Genomic DNA, 24,718 nt, shown 5'->3' with positions numbered 1-24,718 from the left:
GTTGTGACCACGACATGACGTAACGACTTGAGAGAATTCAGCCAATCAGCGGTCACTTCTGGAGGCGATTTGAAAAATAAAGCGGGCGAACGCGGAAGAGATAAGTGGACAATAACAAACCGATGGAGCTCAGTTGCTTGAACACAACTTGTTTTTTATCCTAATGGATTTATATTCGATTTTAACCAGCACACTCCGTAGTACTTGCGTCCGCCTTACATATTTTTATGTCGTGTTTTGTTGTTACGTTAGGTAGCTAGAGCAACCGGTGTTAAGTTGTCGTTAACGTTAGCTAAGCGGGGAGCTTATTTGAACGTGTTTTGAGCAGCCATGTCGTTGTTTAGTGTACAAGCGAGAAAGCATACAGCCTATTATGACCAACTTGTGGCACCACCTAGGACACCGGGCAGAGAGCGCCCGGCTCAGCGAAAATCGGCGGAGACAACGGAAGGCAAACTTGAAATAACATCCAGAAGCTCTGCGTGTGAAGACAGCAGGTCCTCGGATAAAAGCCGAAAAGGGAACAGGACTTATGTCATTTCTGCCCTCTCAAAAAGCAGCAGCGGACAGCAGACTCCCTACCGAGGCCGACTCACTCTGCAAAGGAGGTCAAGAAGGAAAACCGGGTCTGAAACAGCGGAGACAACGCTGTTAGAAAGCAGCCAGAGCACCACACCGGTACCGGAGAAGAGACTGACACTGCAGCGCAGGACCCGAACTCCCTCCATGGGTAAAAGCACACATGTGCAGCGTGTGGTTAGCGGCGGTGGACTACAGACAACTCCAACAGTTCTCAGCGAGCCAAACGGTAGGGCAGCTGGTGTGTTCAGGTCTACGAGTTTAAGAGAAAGTACCTGTAAGAGCAAAGGGGCTGCTTCTGTGGAGACCCAGGGGAGGAAGACGCCGTCCAAATATTTGTCTACAAGTAGGCAACTAGAGGACCAAGCTCACATGTTTAAGACACCTACCAAAAAGACCCCGTTTGGAAAAATTGCCGCCAGGAGAGACGTGTTCGAGAAGCTGGCAGGGACAGACGCTCCTAAACCTATGGCAGTCAAATCTGCAAGTCTAGAGAGGCCCAAATCCAGAATACAGCAAGCGGAGAATACAAAACCCGTGGCAGCTCCCCGGGTCATGAACGCGTCTTCAGGTGTGCACAAGATAAGTACCGCCCTGCAGGTGAGAAAGACCTCCACCTCAGGCCAAAAGGGAGACGCGAGCCAAGCCAGGACCTCCACTACTCCTGCTCCACCTACTATGCACCTGTCCCGATCCAGCGAGGATTCATTGAAGATGGAGAACAGTGCAGTGACTGTCGCTGTCCGTGTACGGCCTTTCAATGCCAGGTTTGTAACGCAGTATTTGTCTCTATTGGTGGCTAAGTTAAGGAGTCATGTCTGTCAGCGTTTAGAGTCTGGGTCTCCAGAAGTCACTGCTGGGCTTTCTGAAGGTGTCATCTGGCTAATTTAACTAATCATGATAAACTTAAGTGTAGGTTTAGCCAGCAGTGACATCAAGTCTAGACAAGAAACACAGTGAATTGTATTACCCTTTCAGAATCATAAAGGGGATTAACAAATGACACTAATCAAATCGCCCATTTATGACAAAAACGTTGGCATATGTTTTTTTATCATTAATTAATATTAATATAATTAATTAATAATCAGGAACATACTCTTTCTGGCAGACAAAATCTATTTCTGAAAGAACATTCATAAATATCTTTGCTCTGTTTTAGGGAAAAGGCAGAGAAGGCCTTGCAGGTCATCTTCATGAACGGTCAGGAGACTGCTGTCCAGCATCCTGGCAACAAACAGCGATACAACTTCTCCTACGACTTCTCCTTCTGCTCAGTGGATGACTGTGACCCCACCTTCGCCAGCCAGCAGACCGTGTACAAGACGCTGGCTAAACCTCTGCTGCTGAGGGCCTTTGAAGGGTTCAACACCTGTCTGTTTGCTTACGGACAAACGGGCTCCGGGAAGTCGTACACGTGAGTATTTTTTGTCTTTGTTTATAACAGTCAACCTTGCACCACTGAAACCTAATCCCTACGCTCTCCTCAATTTCGTTGCTCTTAATGTGTTCTCTTGTGTTTTTAAAGTTGTCAGTCAAATTGTCCATTTCATTTATTTGAAAACATTGTTGTGTAGGATGATGGGTTTTGGAGAGGAGGAAGGCGTCATCCCACGATTCTGTCAGGAGCTGTTTTCTAGATTGGCATCTATGGAAAACGAAGAGGTAAACTCTCTATTTGAATGATTGTATCCCTGTTAAAAACATTTTATTTGTAAGAAAATGTCTTAAAAATACATTTTAAAACATTCATTTGTGTTCATGAGAAATATTTTTTTCTAGTTTTTTTTTTTTACACAACTGATTATCAGGTTTTTGGGGTTATCAGGTGAAATGCCATGTAGAGATGAGCCTTTTGGAAGTCTACAATGAGAAGATCCATGACCTGCTGGTGACAAGAGAACAAACAAACCAGAGAAGGATGCCCGTAAGTAGTTTGCAACTACTGCCTGCTACATTTACAGAAAAAACAGCTACATAGCCTGTTACTGTAAAATTATTGTTATTTGTATCTGCTCTTCTCTGTAAAGATAGCATGAAACATCTGATAGTCACACATTTTAGACATCCACTCTTGCTCATAATTCTTAATACGTACTGTTTAATTGGTCTTATGTTCATTGGTAAGACTGAATAACCTGTCATGATAACACTGTTCATGTGTGTTTCCAGCTGAGGGTAAGGGAACATCCAGTCAATGGTCCCTACGTTGCAGACCTCTCTGCGTAAGAAACCTTTTAATTTATTTTGCTTCATTACTCTTCAAGGCTAAAAAGAACATTCTTGAATGGTCTGATGCGCAGGAGTGCTCACTTTGTTTTTTCTTTACAGGAACATTGTGAGCTCCTACAATGACGTTCAGGTAAGTTAAAACGGCTGTCAAGATATTTCCTTCTTTTATATAATCAGCCTTCAGCGGATGCTCTTAAAAACAACTTTGAACAAGTAAGAAAGTCAGGGTTCAGTGTTAAGTACACTGAGAGGACAGAATGAAATACAGACCTAAATGTTTGACTGAATATACATTTTCTTGAAAGTGCAGTTCATGCCCCTGATTTAGTGAAGTGCTGAGGATCAACTATGTATCCAAGGCCTAGCATAGAAAACAAAAATGCTGTAGATGTAACACCATTTAGATTCAGTTGTAATTCACATATTTCCTCTTTTTAGGGTTGGCTAGCGCTGGGAAACAAGCAGAGAGCCACAGCAGCCACTGGAATGAATGACAAGAGCTCAAGGTCTCACTCTGTCCTCACCCTGGTCATGACCCAGACTCAGGTACGGCCTCTCAAGCTTTCACATCGCACACAATGACTGTTGCCGAGCAAATTCTTAAATATGTACATAATTCTGCAGTGACGCACTAATAAATTGTGGCTGTCATGTTTTTAATCTAAGTGTGACACTAAAAATAAGTTTGAATGTGGGTTCTTTGTACAGACTGAGTTTGTGGAGGGTGAGGAACATGACCACAGCATCACCAGCAGGATCAACCTGGTGGACCTGGCAGGCAGCGAGCGCTGTAACTCTGCAAAGACAAGTGGAGACCGACTCAGGGTACACACACACACACATGCACGCACACACACACACACACACACACACACACAAGAATGTTATTATTGGTTCTTGCTCCTGGATTGTTAAGTTTTTCTCTATTTCATATCATTCTTTATTGATTATAGGTGTTTTTTTTCAAGCTTTTGCTTCGATAATATAATCAAATACCATATGACTCTCAAAATATTTGTTATTATTTGAGCTTTGAAAAACCTAAACAATAACTTAGGCTGAATGAATCAATAGAACAGTTAATCTCAAGTTGTATAGGTAATTGAGATTTTGAAAAATACAACATTTTATTAAGACTAAATTGTTTGCAATTTGATCCACAATCTCCCTTGCATGTTATACTTTTTGCATTTAGAAATAAAATGTTCTGTTATTTTGTTGTTGTAGGAAGGTGCTAGCATCAACAAGTCCCTGCTTACCCTTGGAAAGGTCATCTCTGCCCTATCAGAACAGTCAATGACGCAGAAAACGGTCTTCATACCGTACAGGGAGTCTGTCCTGACATGGTGAGGGATCAGATCACGATCTTAGTTTTTGTGTTTAGTTTCCTGTTTTATTTTTGACATTTATTTTCTCCTGGTGTCTTACTTCCTGCGTCTTGTCCTGTGATTACCCTTGTGTGTATTTAGTCTTGCTGTTCCTTGTCGGTTCATCGTCGTTCCTATGAATGTTCCTGTCTGTGATCCTACCTCGTGCTGCCCTGTTTGTACCTGTTTAGTTTTTTGTAATTATTACATTTAGCTGATGCTTTTATAACTACAAAAAAGTTTCCAGTGATCTTCCGAATGAGAGTCGTCTACCTTCCAGCTGAGCCACAGCCCACTTGCTGATATGACTGAAAATACTGAACTACTTCATAGTTAATATACTTTGAATGTCTTAGTCGATTCTCTGCATTTCTATTCCTCCTGTAGTTAAGAAGACCTATCAACTGATCAAGTCCCGTTTTTCTCCTCCGCAGGCTGCTGAAAGAGAGCATTGGTGGGAACTCTAAGACGGCCATGATCGCCACAATCAGTCCAGCTGGCAGCAATGTGGAGGAAACCCTCAGCACACTGCGCTATGCCCAGCAGGCCCGCACCATCATCAATGTGGCAAAGGTCAATGAGGACACCAGTGCCAAGCTCATCAGAGGTCAGACACTCAACACATTCACATTCAATAATCTCCGTTTGACTCAATGTAGCCTTGGGATCTTTGTTTCATACCCACCCCTATTTCTCATTCTGCATTTTCCTCAAATAAAGGCTTGAATGCAACACACAATATATTTTAAAGCATCCAAATGTTTTTTTCTGCCTGTCATTTAGCTCCTTCTTGATCTTTTCTTTGTTTCTGTCATACTGTCTCTGTATGCGTGTTTCCCTATCTTTATATGTGAATATCTATCTTTCAATTTTGTCTTGCTCTTGATCTCCTTTGCTCTCATTCCCTCACACACACCCCTCTGTCTGCCCATCAATCCATCACCAGCTTATGCACTACCCCATTAAGGCCTGGGTCTAACCTTGCCTTCAGGCCATATTTATGCACTGTCAGCCTCACATGGCGGCTAACTGTCATGCAAGTATTATTTTTCATCAGATGATTGTCCTGCTGTTTGACGGTTTTAGCACTAAGGGGAGCTCTTGCTGTGCTTTTCTCTTACATCACCTGTCAGTGTGTGATACGCAAAGTTTATATGGCTCAAACATTACAAATCAGGTCAATGCTGCGCAGTATATTGTCTCAGTAACTGACTTTGTTTGGCTGTTCACTGAATAAATCTGAATATTTCTGTAACTTCTTTAAAAGTCACGTCTCAAAACGCCCTTTCAGGACTTGTAACTCCCTCCATGCAATTTCAAACAAACTGGTAATTATTTATAGGTCACCTATTATGCAAAATCCACTTTTTAATGTATTTCATACATAAATATGTGTAAAGAGATTCTGAAAGTTTCAGGAAAAAAGATTCGCTCACTTTTTGTCCTGATCCATTTATATAAAAACCTGTCTGAAAATGAGCTGCTCAGATTTTGGCCACTTTGTGATGTCATGTTTTGTTGGCTTGTGTAACCATTAGCCAATAACCAACCAAGGTAACACCCGCCCACCTTATCACCTGAATCTCCTTCTATGCCCCTTTCACACCGGCGCTTTTTCAGCTCCGGCTCGGAGCTGGAGCCTGAAAAGTACCGGTTTTTCCTGTTCACACCGCAGCGGCGCCGCCTCATAGCTCCGGAATGCGGTTCACTTCCAGCTCCAAAAAATTGTCGGTCTAGAGGCAAGAGCTTCGGAGCTAGAGGCGGCGTCGCTTACGTCTCTCTTACGTCGAGGCGTGCAGGAAACTAAACCCACCTCCCCTGAACATGGGTCGACTGAAGAGTCTCGTCGTGCCTGCCTACAAGCAGTAGCGCTGAGCAAAGTGACTAGAAGGCAACCACACACTTATAAAAAAAAAAACACACTTTATAAAGTCAGGCAACACTAACCAGGCTTCGTGTGATTCTGTTTATTTGTACCTTACTTTGACCATCCGTTCGCTGTTATTGATCATTGTGGAGAGCAGGCAGACGTTTTGTTTGTTATTATAGCAGCTATCGGATGGAATCAATACATGGGCTGCACAGGTTGTCATGTCCGACTATCACAAGTAGAATCATAATGAAAAATACGCCGGTAAAATGTGCCTGTAGAAAACGGCTTAGCAAGTAGTCAGTTTAGCTTCGGTTGCTATGCTAACATCACCCATGTTATACCAGAGAAACTTTCATAACAGCGTTGTGATGCCAAACAGCGTCAATTCAGACTGACACACATTCACTTAAGGGGAACTGGGGATATGTATCAGCTGCTTGTGTGACAGTCAGACAGTGAATACTTTAGAGCCGTGTGAGCTAACCCGGAGCTAACGGGAGAATAAACTCCCGTGGAAGAGCAGCCAGCACTGCAGCGGTCGGTAAATGCGGTATGATTAAAAGCAACACGATCATCGACCCGACGCAGTCCCCCCCCCGTTGTTGTTGTTGTGAGCTCCGTTGGGGAGAAAATCAGCGATGTAAACGGTGACGTCATGATGCAGCAGCGGCAGCTGGGCGGTGTGAACAGAGCGGGAGCTGAAAAGGGAAACCGGAGCTGAACAAGAAAAGCTCTAGCTAGGAGCTAGAAAGGGAAAAGCGCTGGTGTGAAAGCCGCACTAGAGCACCATTGTGTTCTTTTTAACCAAATATCTCGCAGTGGGGAGTGGCTCCTTATTTTCATCTAAAGTAACAGACAGAGAATCAGCACTTTTGAAACGGGGCTGAAACAGAGGGGATTATGGGATGCTACAATGCATGATCTGTTTGGTATTTCGAGCCAAACACTTCAGAGACATGTTTTGTATAGAACTGAGAACTATAATACATTGATAAAAAAAGAGTTTAATAGGGGACCTTTAACTGTATGTTTTCTCTAAACTGCCCTATATATTTTAGCTTTGCAAATAATTTGACACATTTCGTGTTTTCAGACTTGAAGGCGGAGGTGGAGAAGCTGCGAGCCGCCCAGGCGAGTTCCCTGGGGATCGAACCGGAGCGGGTCCGGCTGTTCCAGCAGGAGATCGTCGGCCTGAGAAGCCGACTCTGCCAGCAAGAGAGGGAAATGATTGAGGCCAACCGGTCAGTAATACTGCATTCATTTGAGCTTTTTAGCTGTTTTCCTCAGTTTTGGCAAGCCATATTTACAATAACAATTCCTACTTTACTTATTGCATGCAGTGTTTCCCACAGATCTGAAATATATTGGGGGGGTGCTGGTAGCGGGGGGGGTTGAGGTGACGTGCCTTTGTGACGTGCAACAACATTAACATGAACCTTTCTGTTGGTCGCTTGTTAGCAGACCCTTCACGCCATGGCAGAGCGAACAGGTAGTAGTGATAGCCCTATAGTTTAAATCTACTACCCACAAATAAACATATGGGCATGGGTTACTATTTAAAAAAAAATGGTAAATGTATTTAGGAACCTATCCATGTGATTTCAAGTAGGGGTGGACCTCAAATCCTCTAGGGGGGTCCGGGGGCATGCTCCCCCGGTAAGATTTTTTATTTTATTTTTGAATTTTTTGAGTTTTGAGTTAAATGCATCAATCTGGTGTACTTTCAGGGGAAAATAAAGAGACTAGATCTATGGGAACACCTATATGAAACAGAACTGTATACATTTCAATAATCATAAAGTGTATCTTTTTTCCCCTAGTTAACTTTTTATTTTGTATTCATGCATATTTTACTCATCACTACCCCCTCAAATGGAAATATGTGTTTACATAAATGGTGACCAAACCGTTTGAGACCCACTGAGAACTTAAGACTAAGTTAACTATCTAAACACTCAGAGAGTCCTTTACCTCACCTGAGCTGAGGTTATTCCGAGCTTGAATGACACAGAGACCAATCGAGGGCTTTGATTTATGATCTGTATGACAGTGGCCATGTCGGCAGGCCAAATCATGTAGACAGCCAGTCACCCTGTGTGAGGCAGGCCACTTAACAGGCCAGGCCATCGGGAAACCCCCCGGTCCTCCCGATGGCCAGTCCGGGACTCGCGTAGAGCGAGGGATCATTGTCCACAAGTTAATCGATCGCAGATGGCGTCGTGGTCCGCCCAAGTATAGTCTATGTGTGGGAAACCCTGGTATGGGCATATGTTAATTTCTTTGCCTGTAATTTCTCTTGTTTCATATATTTTCATTGTTTTAATGTAATCTTCTTGCACTCACATGCTAGTTATTAAAACATGTAATAGTTTCTTAAAATAATAATGAAAACAAATAATTATTTTGCAGGCTTTATCCTTTTTATAGACTTTAGTCAGTGGGAAGGTTTATAGTTGATTAAGAAGGGAAAATATAAGTGGATCATGGCAGAATTTCATAAAAGGGGATTTAATGTTTTGTTATATTCTATCTTGTTTTCTGGCAGGGCATGGAGGGAGAAACTGGAGCAAGCTGAAATCCGCAAACGTGAAGAGACCAAAGAGTTGCAGGTAAAAGGACTTACTTATCTTTTAACTACGCTGAACCTTAGAGGTGAAAGTTGCAAACCCTGAAACAAATGCCTCTTTATCCTCACCCTAATAACAATGTGAAAAAAATGCCCTCTTCGTTTTCAGAAAGCAGGTGCGACATTCAAAGTGGACAATCGTCTTCCTAACCTCGTGAATCTGAACGAGGACCCTCAGCTGTCTGAGATGCTTCTCTACATGATCAAAGAGGGGCAAACCACCGTGGGCAAGCTCCAGACAAAGTCAGAACACGACATCCAGCTGAACGGAGCCCTCATCGCTGACCAACACTGGTAAAACCAAATCACTGGAAAAGCTAATGTTAGGAGTGATTGAATTTATATGTATTTTGAATAGTGGGCGTATGTTTTACCTACAGTGATTTGGACATTAAGTTGATGATTCCAATCAATCTATTCTCTACTACTTTAAGTCAAAGCAGGCATTCAACATGAAACATATATTTACATGTCATTTGTTTTTGTTTGTAGTATTATAACAAACCTTCAGGGCACTGTCAGCATCACTCCAATGGAAAACGCAAAGACCTTTGTTAATGGAAACATCATGTCTGAAGCAACAGTCCTCCACCATGTAAGTATGTATATAAGCATTATAGGATGGAGCAACTTATAGGATTCGTGCTATGGCTTCCTTTTTTACTTAAGTAATGTTGTTTTAATGTAATGTTTATTTTATCTTTGCTTTTTAATGACTGTTTTTAAATGCCATTTTCTTAATGTCTTTCATTTTTGTAAAGCACTTGCCTTGTGTTGAAAGGTGCTTTATAAATAAACTTGCCTTAATTGGTTATCCGTTTTATTAATTGTTACGGCTGTATGTATTCCCTGTTTCTTTTTCCCTTTGGTTCCTCTACCCATGTGCGCTGCATTGCTGTAACAAGGTTCAGACAACAGATTAAGGACTGCTGACAAAAGGTGTCAACCTGGGTCAAATGTGGAACAACAAGATATATTCAAACTCTAAAACAGGGCCAACTAAGATGCTGCCACACAGAATGAGCAGCAACCACACAAGTAGCCAAATCAATGAAACAAAATGGCTAGCACCATGAGGTGACAAATCAAACTACAAAACCAAACTACTGCGTTTACCAACACACAAACCGTAACAGACATGTCCAACACAATGTGGAGTGCAACAGCCACAGACCTAAAGGATCACCACAAGTAGACCAACTACAAAGTTGCTGCCATTGAACGTGCATTTATTATAGCTCCACAGAGTGGCCAAACAATAAGTAGAGTCAAAAGTTGCTGTGCAAAAACTGGGAAAACAAGCAATAGTGAGGCACCCCAACCCTGAGCTGTTGATGGAGATGGCTAACTAACCTAGCTAGTCCTCAGTGGCTTGCCGAGCTCGAGGCGACTTTAAACACTGAACTCAGTGCATCACCGAAGACCATAGATATAGCCTAAAGCAATACACTGAAGCGTACCCCCACTCAGGATTACCACCAAAAATAAGAAAGGCAAAACAAAGAAAGTGGCAAGATCTTCAAACCTGCCCGGTGACTAACTAGTCAGGGTGCTCAACACTGAAATTGCAAGCTGGTGAAACAATTAAATGCCCAAGTAAACAAACAGCAACAACCACACATTAACTCAAACAAAATCTCTCCACAAAGCAAACGGCCACTAGATACAGACAAATGCTTACAAATTGACCTCATGGACATTCAATCACCTTGTTATAATAAATCCTATGGATTTGATGATTTTAAAAACACATCAAAGGTTTAACTATCCCTCCTAGGATGAGAGGCAAAAACACAGCAGTCCCCACACCAGAGGCCTCCCTCTTCTGCTGCTGCACTGGAGCTTTTAAGCACTTCATTCCCCAGGTGCACCTCGTCTGAACCTCTTTACAGCAATGCAGCATACCTGGGTAGAGGAACCAAAGGGAAAAAGAAACAGGGAATACATACAGCCGTAACATTAATGAATTCAACACTTCTCATCACTATGTCTATTTTTCCCAGGGTGACCGGGTGATTCTTGGTGGAGACCACTACTTCCGCTTCAACCATCCAGCAGAGGTGCAGTCTGGGAAGCGTGTGTCATGCTGGACAGGCGCAGGCGATGGCCAAAAAGACTTTGAATTCGCCAAAAATGAATTACTCGCAGCCCAAAGAGCTCAGTGAGTGCAAAAGACTAGATAAGAAAAATTGCAATATAACTAAACCAGCCTTCCTGGTCAAGGCAACATCTATTTGGGAAGACGAATACTCCTCCTAATCCCTCTTTGTGTGTCCCAGGCTTGAGGCAGAAATTGAAGAAGCCCATTTGAAGGCTAAAGAGGAAATGATGCAGGGGATCCAGATGGCCAAGGAGGTGGCCCAGAAAGAGCTATCTGAGCAGAGGGCGCTTTATGAGGGACGGATCCGAACTCTGGAAAGAGAGCTGGTACACAAGACTTCTTGTGAAAATAAAAATGACTCCAGAGAAGTGCCGGAATACTAGCCTGGTGCTTCTCTTTCATTTTTATAAGCATTTGAGGGAATCATGACTATTAAGTGATGTAGTTCTGACCAATGCACTTTTTTTCTTCTATTATTGACTTTCTACACATTTCTAGCTGTACTGCTATTGCATTGGAAATCAGTTTGCATATTTATGTCTTACTATACACTTGAAGACATATTTCCTTCAACATTATGTACTATATTGCATATTGCATTATTACAGAACCATGAAATATTTCTTTTTTCATGTATAACTTGTATGTATATTTAAAGTCAACCTCTCAATTTATGCAACCATTACAAAATACATTTCATCCAGGACGAGGAGACGGAGCAGAAGCGTCAGCAGGAGTTGGCGCAGCAGAAGGTTGCCAGCCAGATGGCAAAGCTGAAAATGGCCAAGCAGGAGCTGGAGCAGGAGGTGGACACACAGAAGAAACGCGTCCGTCTGCACATGGAGGCTCAGGTCAGGATCCAGAACGAAATCTGTTACATTCCCTTCTCACTTTCATGAAGTTAAACATTTTGTGCTGGACACATTTTGTTCCTGTGAGGGGAAACAAATCTAAAAGGAATCCCACACACATGTCTATAAGCCTTTTTTAAATATTTGACAATGGACGTATGTATTTATTTCATTTAATGCACACTGATTAGCTAATCCTCTTTTTCAATATTATTTAAGTTAGTTTTCTGCATTTTTTTTCATTTTAGTCAGTCTACTAGAAATATATATTATTCCTGTAACTGTAAATGACATCATCTCCTTCATTTGCCAATTCTCATGATTCCTGATGATCTAAAATGAGTTTGAAAAGCTTATGGAAACATGCTGACACTGGGTTTTATGTTTTACTGATGGGCCATTTGGGATGTGTCTCGAGCCGCAGCGGAGTTTGGCTTCATGCATAATGTCTTGGCCTGGTGGTTTTTTAATATTGTTTACATAACCATGATTCACTCCAGGCAATGGAGGAGCACCATGTGTGTCAGGCGAAGATTGTTGACGCCCTGGAGGCAGAGAAGAGAAAGATCGGCAAAGAGCTCGAGGAGATGCAGAAGAAAAGAGCGCTAAGGGAAAACCACACTCCACGGAACGGTGAGCTCTTGGGACACTCCTGAACGCATGTTGGAGCTTGGAACCAAAATGAAAATGTACACCCTATAAGTGGAGTTCCAGATGGGTGGGGCCGTTCTTAAAGCCAGAAACATTGGAGTAGACAAAGCTTGCCAAGACTCAATCTAAACACTGGACCAAACATCAGTTTAATAGAAGCAGTGAAGGTGGCAGAGAGCCCATGTAACATATCTAAGTTATTTATTCTGAATACTCAAATATATGGTAGTTATTCAACAGTAACGATACACAATGTATAGAAACAATGTAAACTAATTGATCACTTGATCTCTCTGACATGTGCGAAGTGACTAATGACTGCCTGTGAAAATACAAATTAAGAGTAGTATTACTTGTGGTACTTGGTAACCTATCGAACTGTGTTGAAATTGTTCTTATTGCATCCAGTGCTCCAAAATCAGGCTAAGACCATCTAAGCCAGAATCTCTTTGACTCAGGCTGTATTTGTGGTTGAGTTCATGGGTTTCATTTCTCTATTGCAGTTCCTCCTCAGTGGGATGCCATGAAGTTGTCCCTGATGATTGAGGAAGCCAATAAGATCAGTGCCAAACTAAAGAAAAACACAGTCTTTAGCAGGTATGAATACAACACATTGTGCCATGGTAAACATACGATATGATGCTCCAACAACCAACAATCTATTAACACATTTTAGATGTCACAGACAGATTTCTTCCTCTATAACACAATCAGAAAATGATTTGACTCTCCTCTGTTGCAGACACGAAAGCTCTGAAGACGAGAACGTGGAGCCGGGCGGTCTGCTACAGGTGCGAGTTCAAAACAAAAAGCTGGGGATCACCACCTTCTGGAGCCTGGACAAGTTCCAAAACAACATCGCTGCCATGAGGGAACTCGATCAGGTCTGCCTTAAATCAGTTCTGCCTTTCATGTCAGCACTTTGTGAGTTAGTGAAAGTAAGAGGTTTGAATTGAAAACTGGACTGATTAAGAATTAGAAGAGAATTAGAGTAACAGCTGATTCCTGATGTGGAAACAGCCTGGTCTTTTGTCATGATGGTTTAAACAATCTTTGAATATACAAACTGTGGGCGCCACATATGTTCAGTTTGGTAAAAACTCACCTCACAGGAAGGCGCTGGGAACATGTTCCCGTGTGGTTTAACACTTTCCTCCAGCTCTTTTTAAGAGAGGCTCTATTGTCGTAAGGTGTGACTTTCTTAGCTTCGTCATGCTTTTTACTTGTAAAAAGTGTTGCCAAGTTTTCAGCCAACTTTCTTAAATCGTATCCAGTTACCTCATCTTTATATAGACTAAAAGGAAGCAGAGAATATATGGCTTGACTGTTGGTCTTTATAGAATATTGTTGGACCTTTTTATTATGTACAGAATCAGAAAGATTAAGTATATGGTAAAATCCTTAACCTATACCCTTAAGGATCTGAAATTGCTATGTTAGACTCATGATAGAGCTGATAAACCAGTGTCACTAAAGTTCTGGAACTTTCCTAGGAAGCTTATGCACACTTATTTAACCTGATCAGTAGCCTAATAAGGTGATGTATGATGGCTATTGAGTGAAGCACATTGAACCAGCCAGCCTGTCTGTTCTTCATTCTGCATACTCGGAGTGTGACATCACCTCAAGTGTAATTGCCAATTTCCCAGGCGTTTGACCTTATTTACAGTCCAGAATTGGTTGTTTAATGCTCGGCAGAGGGATGCTGCCTCACTTTGCACTGCTTTTCTCATTAAGTTGAGTAAATGAGACTTGGGCATGTCAGCAATAGTTTACTCTCCACAGGGGGATTCCACCTCTAAAGATGACGATGTGTTTTACGACCCCGATGATGAGTGGGAGCAAGATATATCGGCCTCCTCTGCTTCCACCTCCTCCTTTTCACGGCGAAGGTAATTATCCAGCTCTTCCCCTCTCCCCCTATCCATCACACTTCCTTCTAGCACCTTGCCTGCAAATTTACATTCCATTTTGGGGATTTAATTGGTATTCTTGTCCAATTACTTTAAAGGGGACCTATCATGCAAAATGCACTTTTGTACGTCTTTTATACATGAATATGTGTCCCCGGTGTTCCAGGGAACTCACCAAGTGTCAGAAAACACAACCCTCTCTATTTTCCTCCATACCCAAATCTCTAAAAAAGGGGCTGCAACGGATCTGATAAAAACTGATCCAGATTTGAACACTGTCCTGACGTCAGGACAGTGGCGCTACGGCTATTGGGCCAACTCCACCAATCAGGAGGAGACAGCCACGGCCATTGCCGTTCGAAAGCCCTGGAGACGCTGTAGTACATATGCCAGGCCTGTAGGTGGTGCTGTTCTCACAGAATCAGCCCTTGCAAAAACAGAGCTAAAATTGTTCAAATTGAGCGAAATGAGGCATGGCTAAAATGCATGATCTGTTTGGTATTTTGAAAAAAAAAAAAAGTATAAATATGCCTTATATAGGTATGGTCCTACACTATATTATTCAAATATAGCATGATAGGTCCACTTTAAATGTGTGAGTAGGCAAGTGCTGAAAACACCTGGGGAAAGTGCAGTCAGACAGTCGCCCTGCAAGTGTCCTCCTTACTGTTGTTTACGGCTCTAAAGCTTGGATAGACAATACTCACAGTGTGTAAGCCTTAAACCCACAGCCCTCAACTGAACTGCAACGGCCTCCTGCACTCTTGACGTGAATAATGTGCCAGGCAAATGGATGTAGTGTATATGGAAAGTCGAACAGTATGTGGATGGAGCACAGAAATATATTTTTTTGAAGATTCTGGTTATTTTCACAAAGTCATCCTTGTTTCCACCAATGTAATTTACAACCTGGCACATCTTTTTGACATTCAACACATCTTTCTTTCTTTCTTTCATGAAATGTTGATGTGAAGTTGCTGCCCACAGAATATTTCCTTTATTTTTTCCCTCTGTTTATTCATTTTATTTCCATAAAGTCCATGCCAGGTGGTTAAGGAATGGGCATTGAGAGTCCCTGTGTTTTTAACTCCATTAATCAACACAAACGCATAGTACATGCAGGAGCATCATTTCCCCCTCAAATTGATGTTATTCTTGTCAAGGATGTTTATGGTGCTCCCGTTGGTGGCTGGACTACCAGCAGACCCAGCAAAATGACACATGGCACAGGCTGTGTGGTTCCTTCATCCATGCTCTCTAACTCTGTTAAACATGTTCCTTAACCTTATGGCCACGCTTTGACTTGTTTATGGACCTTCTAAGTTCTTCAGAATAATGAAAACGTTTGTATTTTCGTCCTGAACTAATTTAACCCCCACATGAGTTACACATGTATTTTGCAAAATAACACCAAGACAAATGTTTTGATTCTGATTACCATAACCAGGTAATTTGGGTAAATTAAGTCAGTCTCCGCTAATCTCATAAGAACACACGCAAACAATATGGCACTCGGATCCATTAAGGATAGCAACACAAATTAAAAACATTACAGACAGATAAGCCATGAGCTGCAATGTCAATAATCTTGTTTTCTTCCGCAATAGATGTTGTAAGAAACTGCCTTTTGAGAACATACCAAATTACACTGGTGCACCTTCTGAATAAGCATATCGACATGCATAATTATAATAAATGTAAACATAAAGCATTAGCCGGGTACTGAGGGTTTTGCTTCTGGTTTGTTTGGCATCAGGAGCAGGAGCTTGTTGAAAAGCAGGAGAATTTCGGGTCGTCTCTACGAGATTCGAGTCCATCCGATTCAGAGCCTCCACAACAGCTCCTCACAGTCTGCTGGTAAGGCACTGAACAACATTTTTGAACATTTCAACATTTTTGGTAGTAATTGGTACCTTCTTGAATCTAGTCCAGTTGAAAAATACACGTTCTATCTGCAAAAAATGCTATAGAATAAATGCAATGACTAACTGTTGTTATATTAACTATGTGTACGACACCTGATTGTGCCACAAATACATTTCTACTATGAGTGTTATAGGAATACGATTTTGCGAGGTCATTCCTACACCTTCTCCTCACTGTCTGTCCCAGGGTTGATGGGTGTTGCAAAACCGCCCTCCACCCATTCCAGTAGCACAGACACTGCCACGCCGGGCATCTGCAAGGAGCTGATTGGCCAGTCAGTGGCCCGTCTGCGCAGTTGTAGTGCGACAGAAGAGAGCATGGCAGACAGGCTGGCCTCTGATCTGCACTTGATATATGAGGCAGTGCAAACCATATCTGACTTATACAACAGCCTGGATGATGACAGCCAGGAGAACGGTAAAGTAAAGCCCTAAATTCTATTGTTTATGAGTAATAAATAAAAATAACAGCAGCATTTCATTTGTAAGTGGTCAAAGGTGTTAGATAACCATAGGTAAGATAACACCTACATAAATCGTTTAGCATAAAATCATATGTAATTGTCTGGTATCCAACTCTGCTATGTATTCAGCTTCAATGAAATACCTTTTTTATAAATTGTTCAGTTTATTTGCAGACTATTTGAATGACCTAGGAACACCTTTCAATGTCTGCATTGCTGCATAGTTGAACTGTTACAATGTCTTTTTTCGCTGCAGTGTTTGTGTGTAACTTGGTGGCCCAGACTCACCTGGTGAAGGCCACAGCAGCCATAGAGGGTGCCGTGCTTGTTACCATGCTGTGGTTGGCCATCGTTAAACCCTCCTCCGGCCGGCTCTACACCATCTCTGAGGAACTCAAGAGCCAAGTCAAGAAGATGGGAGGGTTCTTCCAGCTGCTCATTCAGGTAAACACAAACAAATTAAAGGCCATTCAGCAACCCTATAAACAGCTGTTTGTGGCACTTGCAGTCGACAAATTAGTTGAAAAGAGTGCAAAATCATACCTAAAAAAACATGTTCTATTTGGTGTAGTTTTGACCGGGGCTGGCTGATCAAAATGCAGCGATTATTTGACGTGTCTTAGCTCTGAGCAGTTTGAGCTGTCTATGGAAATGGCAAAGCGGAGGGAATTCTCAACCTTGAGCCCAAAACAGAACATGAATATATGTAAAATAAATCTAAATTCCTTACCAGCCTCAGCACCTAAACACACCATTTCCCTCTCCCCTGATTTTCACATTCTCTAGCATTTTAATTTATTTACTGATCCTTCAGACTATGTCGACCATGTTGCTTGCATTGATTTACTGTTAAATTAATTTTAATTCAACCCGTTGCTCTATTTTGTTTTTGCTGATTTGATGTTGACTGGAAATGTTCTCCCCATCCAGGGTTGTGAATCTGAGATCACATCGATGGTGACTGAGGCGAAGAGGAAGAGCAGCCAGTGCCTGGACGCAGCGCTGCTCTCAGTCGGCCACCTGGCGGCAGTGACAGGCACGCCGCTGAATGTTACGGCGCGGGGGGCTGCGGCCACAGGCAAGGTAACTGCACCATCAATAGCACAGCAGCTACTATCGCTGTCAAAGCTCTGGGGTCCACTGTAATCAAGCCCTCACTCCACAATACTTGAGAATGGAATATTAGCTGTGTGGATCCCAGAGCTAGAGAGCTGAGGGTGAGGACTTATTGGACTGAATAAGGCACAGCATTTTTGATTGGATGATGGTTGAATGCAGTGGTATCTCATTATGTTATATAAACACATGGTGAAAAAATGCTTAAAATGGTCAGTCTTTTAATAATATAATGTGTAACCATAGGGAGAATTATGGGTTTTTCTTGTAGCTTTCACAGACTGACCAGGGCATGTTATCAAAATATAATAATAAAGCTTTATTTATATAGCACTTTTCATACAGCACATGCAGCTCAAAGTGCTTTACAAAATTGCACACATCACAATTTAAAAATAAACAACAAGAAATTCCCCTCAGATTAGAAGAACTTTACAGGAACATGCAGCAAAATAGAACATTTTAACAGGTTAAGAGACACAAAGAGGTAAAAGGTATGATACAGACAGAGGGTGTCGTTTTCTCATACTGATATTCTGCACAAACTGTGCTGTTATATTTGCTGTAAAGTGTCCTTACTGTAAGGTAATTATTATATGTACAGCACTTTGGCTCGACCAAAAATCGTTTTAAAAATGTGCTATATAAATAAAACTTGATTTGATAATAAAAATAAAATACAATGAAATAAATAAGGATTTCTCTCCGACAAATATGATAATGAAAATATGATTTATGTCATTATATGATTTAATCTTTTCAGAAATCGGGTGTTGTGTGTCTGCTGAGGGGGACTGATAAGGGCGTCCACTCTCTTTTAAAGGAGAGCTTCAATATCACCAGAGAAATGCTGAGAGACGCTCAGCTGGCCTACCCCAGGAACCCAGTAAGATATCAGAACACACAAGCTGTCATAGTTGTGTCATTGAATTTGTCTTGATCATTTAATTTTAAGGTGTGGGTAAATATTCTAAATATAACGTGACACCATTGATAATCCATCTCTTCTTACAGGTCCTGCAGAGCCTGAAATCCAAGACGCTTGATTTAGCTTGTGCTCTGCAGAACTACATGAATTTCCATATCACGGTGAGTTTTACAAAGTCAACAGCAAATTCAAAATACATATAGGAGTTATGTTAACATAGGCTTCTAATTGTTGCACCTCTTTTGTTAAAATGTTTAGGAAACTGTTTGAAAAATATCACTCGTCACCAGCTTGAACTTCAATATCAGGATACATGTATTTATTATCCTTGCAAGAATGGAAGTAGTCATCCCACAAAGAGGTTGCATGGGAGGACAAATAGTTCCCCGAATAGTGTCCTTGACATGCTTGTATACAAGAGAGGGTGTTACACAGTCACAAGATGCAGAATACCGGTTCAAAGCAGTATTCAATAGTTTAGTTCAGATTAGCTAAGACCTGCGTAAGCAATAAACATGACAGTCATATGTCTATCTCCATAGAGGCTGAATCATCATGTTAATCACATAGCTATCATATGCCTAAAACAGTGTGTCCTGACGCTCTTCTAGGTAATCATACATCCGGGTACGTACACAGCTACGTAGGGCCTTTGTTATCATGTGCTACTCTGATATTAGAAGAGTATATTCAGTATTTTCCCAACAGAAACTAAATATTTTGAAGTTTCTTAGGTGTCAATTGTATTAGCCCTCTCAAAATGTCATCAGCTCCGCCTCAGAGCTTCCCTCCCACTCCCCCCTCTTTATTTCCTGGTGCCAAAACACAATTCTAAACCGTCATGAATTGCCAACTCAAATACAGAATACTGTGTTTTAATGGGGCCTTGATGTGGGGTTGAGAAATGTGTTTTATAGATAGTCAGACTTTAGGGAGTTCTGACATGAAGCTGAAATGTAAGAGAAATAATTCTAAGACCTGTCAAAAGGAATGATAAACTTTTATATTTTTTGTATCTTTTAATTCTACATAAAAATTCTGAAAAACAACATAAAGAATTTGCTCAATGCAATTAGCCGTTTGATATCTGCAGCTTCATTAAAAAAACGACTTGAATTTGTGACAGTAACCTGGCTGTAAGACATGTTCAGCAAAGCTGCCCTGGATATTTGAAGGTTAAAACCATCTTCCATCCTGACACCGTGTTAAATGTTACAGATTAATACCCACACACACATCAGCCCTGTTAGATGCCACTCAGCCTTTATTGCTCCTGTAAAGCTCAATGCTCTGTAGGCTTATCTCTCTGCAGTCGCCTCTTGACGGTCGTTCAGGTAATGAATGTGTTGAATGAAGTGGCATCAGTCACAGCTAACAGGCTTGTTTGCCGTTATCTTAGCCACACAAACTAGCAGTTTTTTTGTTAAACCAATCATTGACACATATATGCGCAGAGGCTTTTGCCACCCACAATGTTATTGTAGTCAAATAAACCTAAATTATAGCCTAAGGCAGCTACCTCAGTGTTTTTCGAGCATTGGATTTAACGGTACTGCCCATTGTGGTTGTAAATGCGTCTGTATATTACCTTGTGGTTTGTATATCTTCAAAAATGCGATTATCAGTGGCAGTAGAAGTATCTTTTTCAAGGATTTAGGAATTATCATTATAGTCAGTATATGATCTGTATATGATTTTTTTTTTTAATTGAGGCAAAAATGTAGGCATGCATTCTTTGAGCAAGGCACTTGACTCCCACACTGCACCCCCTGACACTGTATATAGCTGCCCATTACTCCTAATACTAGGATGGGTTAAATGCGTAATTTGTCTGTGTACATGTGGAGCGATTAAACGGGGATTCCATTCAAAACTTCCATTTTCACTTCTGTTCAAAAAGGTTGTATGCGGAACTGTATTCTGTTGTGAAAAAACTAAGAAACCCTCATGTTCTGATGTACTGTAGTAAACTGGGAAGGCAGCCATTTGGTTTATGTCATTATATTAACTCATCAACATGGAAGCCCTCTTAGTCAGTGACCTTGTTTACAACTCTTGATTGCGTGTTTGTGATTCTTAAAAAGTCACATTACGCTACAAACAGACCTGGAACTGTATGTTACAAGATCTTTGTATTTATTAAAATCAATTTTACTTGGTAATATTAGGATAGGTAATTTGTTGAGTCGAGCTTTGGTTGTAAACAATTAAGTGTGTATTTTTTTTAAGAATTATATTTTGTCCAATGATATGCCCTTGCATGTGTATGTTTGTGTTGGCTGCGTTACATTTGGTAATGTTTATTTGCTCTGTCTTGTACTCATTATTTGGGTGTGTTCATGTTTTCAAACAGGAGAGGGAGAGCAGCCCAGGGGAGGAGGGGGTGGAGGGGGAGGAGGAGGCCTCAGCTTCCCATTTGCAGAAACTGAGGTCTACAGCGGCCAAGCTGTTCCAGCTGAACCACGCCATCAGTCAGCTGCATTCCTGTCTGTCTACTGCCCTGCGAGGTAATCTTCTGACACACACAGCCTCGATGTTAACCTCAAAACTCTTTCGCAGTGTAACTTTCACTGTAGAGCCACAGCATACATCGATTGGTCAAAAGCACTAGAAGAAACGGTGTGTAACGAGCCAGAGCCAATTGTTCCTGCTTCTTTCTAAAATAATACATTCATATTGATTATTTTCTAAATGCTCAGTTGCACAATAATACAACAAAAAGGGGATTTCAGGAAAAGCTGAGTAATGAAACTGCAATATTGTGTTGGATCTGTATCAACTTAAAAGGTAGGGTATGTAAGTTTGAGAAACCGGCTCGAGATACACTTTTTGTTATATTCCATGGAATGCTCTTAACATCCCGATAGCAATGAATATCTTAAGTGCTTTGACAAAAAATCCATAAAAAAGTCATCTGTGGAAGCCGTAGTACTGTAAAAAGCACGACCAATCATTTGAGCCGGCCCGCCTAAAATAACTGGATGGCCTACCTGCCTGTCAGCCTTCCATCTGTGCACAAACTTATCTCGTGCCCTCATTGGTCATGTGCACGTTCGTGTGTGTTGGAGGAGGGGCTCTGTAAGGAAGTGGCAGATTTTCTCCGGTCGTGTATTTTCAAATTCTAGCGATCTCGAGCCGGTTTCTCAAACTTACATACCCTACCTTTAAGAACAGAACATATGCAAAAACAGACATACATATGTTTTGTCAGTGCATCAGTTTGTTGATGAACGGTTGTTGTGACGGGTGTGGGTTATTTTAGTGTTTTAGAACAGTGTATTCCTTTTTTCATCAGAATTGCTATTTCTGTGTTTCTTTAAAATAGACAATTGAATTAGAATACCGTTTTGGATACATGTTTTTCAAAGTGGCTAGCATGAACATATTGAACAGATTATTGTTGTTAGAGCTGTCACTTCCTGTGTCTGACTGTCATCCTCCTTCCAGGAAATCACAAACACTCCAACCTCAGCAGCAGCAGCAGAGAGCTGATCTCCTCCTCTGCCAAAGCTGTGGATGAGCTGATCACTGGTCTGTCCAAGGGGCAAGCATCGAATCCATCCCTGCAGCTTCCCTTCCTCCAGAGTGTCATGGCGGCACGAGACGAGCTCCACTCTGCCCTGCAGTCCCTCTCATCCTCCTGGGACCAGCAGGAGCCAGGAGAGGGCAGAAACTCTTCTGCTTCAGACAAGAGCACAGAAGATGAACTCAGTAAAAACACTCACACTGCTGTTAGAAATCGAGTCGTGAGTAAGATAGTTTACTCTCTCCCTCCAGGTGTGTCACCAAAAGACAGCCTACACTGGGTGTGATGGACGTTTTTTAAACACTTTATGTTTTAAGTGTTGCTCACATCATGTAGGATTTACTGTAAAATGAAATGCTGATTGAGAGAAATCTTCTAATGGTGACACCAAACAGGCTGTAGGTATTTTCTTTTTAAGCTTTGCCACCACCAACCTGGCATCACAGGCAATGAACACTGCAGAGAATTACTTATTGTTGATATAAAAGTAGCTCAAATAAGTTGTATCCAAATAGAAGCAACTTGACTTTCCAAATGTAGCAATATTGGCAATTTTTGGAAGGCTATTTTTAAATGTAAAAGAAAAAAGTACTTCCTACAATGCCGCAAACTACAGCAATACTACACAGCATAGAGTGCTTAGAAACATCAGCAATAATGATATGGCCTAAAAAATGTATAGGTTCATTACCAATAATGTGTAGCATTAAACAGTGATTCAGGATGGAGATACACGACTAGGAACAGTAATTGACTATAAGGATAATTTTCACTTGTACTGTACTATTTTTAGCTTTTTGCTGTGTTTTTTTCTCAGAGGCCAATAGGTCATTTCTTTATTTCGTTTTGTAATAATTCAGAGATGTAAGATGTCAAAATGCAACAGTTTAGAAACGGTGTTTTGTAAAAATATTACAGACACATTTCCCTTTATGATTTCGGTCTTGTTTGAAGGCTTATTTGTATAAAGAGATGCTCTTATGTGTTTTATAACAGGCACTGCCACTATTTGCACTCAGGAGAGACTTGTATATCTGGTGTTTCTTTTTAAAACATGAACTTTAACAAGAAGTCTTTTGTATCACATGTTTAAAATATAAAATGTTAATGCTTATGCAATAAAATGGTTTGATTTGACAAGGACCCTGTAGCGTAGGTTTTTCCTTTGTTGAAGGATTAAACAGTTCTTTGTTGCAGTTGAATCCATGCTCCCTCTCCCCAACAGCACACAGGTGTCCCTTATTGTGTTGATTGCCTTCCTCCAGCTCTTGTCAGTGGGGTGGCTAAGCTAAAGGGCTAGCCACCTCCTTTGAATCAGGGACAGGATATTTTCTAAAGGTTTGTTTTTATTTCCCCTTTTTCCTGCTATTCATATTGCATATCACTTTATGGTAAAGGCTGGACTCCTGGTAAAAAAACTGCCCTTATAGCATAACAAGGAGATTTCTTCTAACATGAATTGGCACTGTATAGCGGGTCCAGGGCCGGCCCTAGACTTTTGGGGTCCCTAAGCGAGCTTTGGCTTGGGGGCCCCCCTCACTCTAGTGCGTTCTCACTTCGCACAACACGGAACCAACTTTTGTCTTATGATGTTAGCATAAGCACACATATTGTATAAATAAGCATGTAAACACTGTGGACCTAACATCCTCTAGGGGGGTCCTCACCTCCTCTAGGGGGGTCCGGGGGCATGCTCCCCCGGGGAGATTTTTTTTTAAATATTGAAGTTAAAAGCATCAATCTGGTGCACTTTGAGAGCAACATTAAGAGATCTATGGATACATCTCTCAACACCCATATGAAACAGATTTTTCTTTATGGATATTTTACAAATCACTCCCCTTTTAAACTGTATTCTTGTTTTGTCATATAGTATTTCATAACTGTTTTTCATTTATTCTCTCTGGCTGTCCATCTCATAATGTTCACATAGAAACTAGCTGTCAATAGGAATATCATTCAGAAGAATTATAATTTCATGCAAAAATCTGTCACAAAAAGAGGTTGCACATTTACATTCAGGTGTTGTTATGGCAACGTCAGTGGCCAAACAGCCACATTTACTGCTGCAAATATGTTCAAACATGCTGTCGACACGTAAAGCAGTGGCAATTATGCCACCATTTCAGCTGACTTTTTCTCAGAAATACTGTCACATAACATCCATATATTTCAGTGCTAGGTTGATGCTTAGCTAAGCTAACTATGAAACACTTTAACTGACAGGACTCAGGATCAACTGTGTACTGTAAGGTAGCTTCTAGCTTCATGTCGAACAGTAAGTCAACATTTCCCAGAGAGCTTTCTTTTAAATCACCAGGTAATGATAAAAAACATTACATTTAGATTGTATGACAAATTGTTTATTTAATATATCTGGCTAGCTATAGCTACCTGCTAACGGTTTAGCTTACCCCCGCGATTCAAAGTAACCTCAACGTAGCTGTAATTTCTCCTGGCTCAAGTGCTGGCTCTGGGGTTGTTGTGTGAGCCACCACTTGAGAATTGTTGTCTTTTTTAAGAACAAATGTTCTTATGTCCATCTTCAAAAACTCTGAGTCTGAGA

The 24,718-nt window shown here is 41.3% G+C and overlaps 1 protein-coding gene across 1 annotated transcript; it reads left to right on the top strand.

Annotated features, from left to right (window-relative positions):
• Nucleotides 1-330: 330 nt before the first annotated feature.
• kif14 (kinesin family member 14) lies at nucleotides 331-23,289 on the top strand. The gene is made up of 29 exons (XM_034146841.1): nucleotides 331-1,346; nucleotides 1,742-1,996; nucleotides 2,157-2,244; nucleotides 2,408-2,506; nucleotides 2,752-2,804; nucleotides 2,911-2,941; nucleotides 3,250-3,357; nucleotides 3,520-3,636; nucleotides 4,039-4,157; nucleotides 4,613-4,785; nucleotides 7,145-7,292; nucleotides 8,597-8,660; nucleotides 8,787-8,971; nucleotides 9,170-9,272; nucleotides 10,681-10,838; nucleotides 10,957-11,104; nucleotides 11,483-11,629; nucleotides 12,130-12,262; nucleotides 12,784-12,877; nucleotides 13,023-13,164; nucleotides 14,066-14,172; nucleotides 15,950-16,050; nucleotides 16,306-16,536; nucleotides 16,839-17,026; nucleotides 17,513-17,665; nucleotides 18,462-18,584; nucleotides 18,713-18,787; nucleotides 20,980-21,133; nucleotides 22,074-23,289. Exons 1-29 carry the CDS (start codon nucleotides 331-333, stop codon nucleotides 22,436-22,438), a joined length of 4,878 nt encoding a protein of 1,625 aa, XP_034002732.1. The 3' UTR covers nucleotides 22,439-23,289.
• Nucleotides 23,290-24,718: the final 1,429 nt, after the last annotated feature.

Source organism: Trematomus bernacchii, unplaced genomic scaffold (assembly GCF_902827165.1).
Source record: "Trematomus bernacchii unplaced genomic scaffold, fTreBer1.1, whole genome shotgun sequence".
In the NCBI taxonomy this organism is placed as follows: domain Eukaryota; kingdom Metazoa; phylum Chordata; class Actinopteri; order Perciformes; family Nototheniidae; genus Trematomus; species Trematomus bernacchii.
This window is presented reverse-complemented; position numbering and strand designations above follow the sequence as displayed.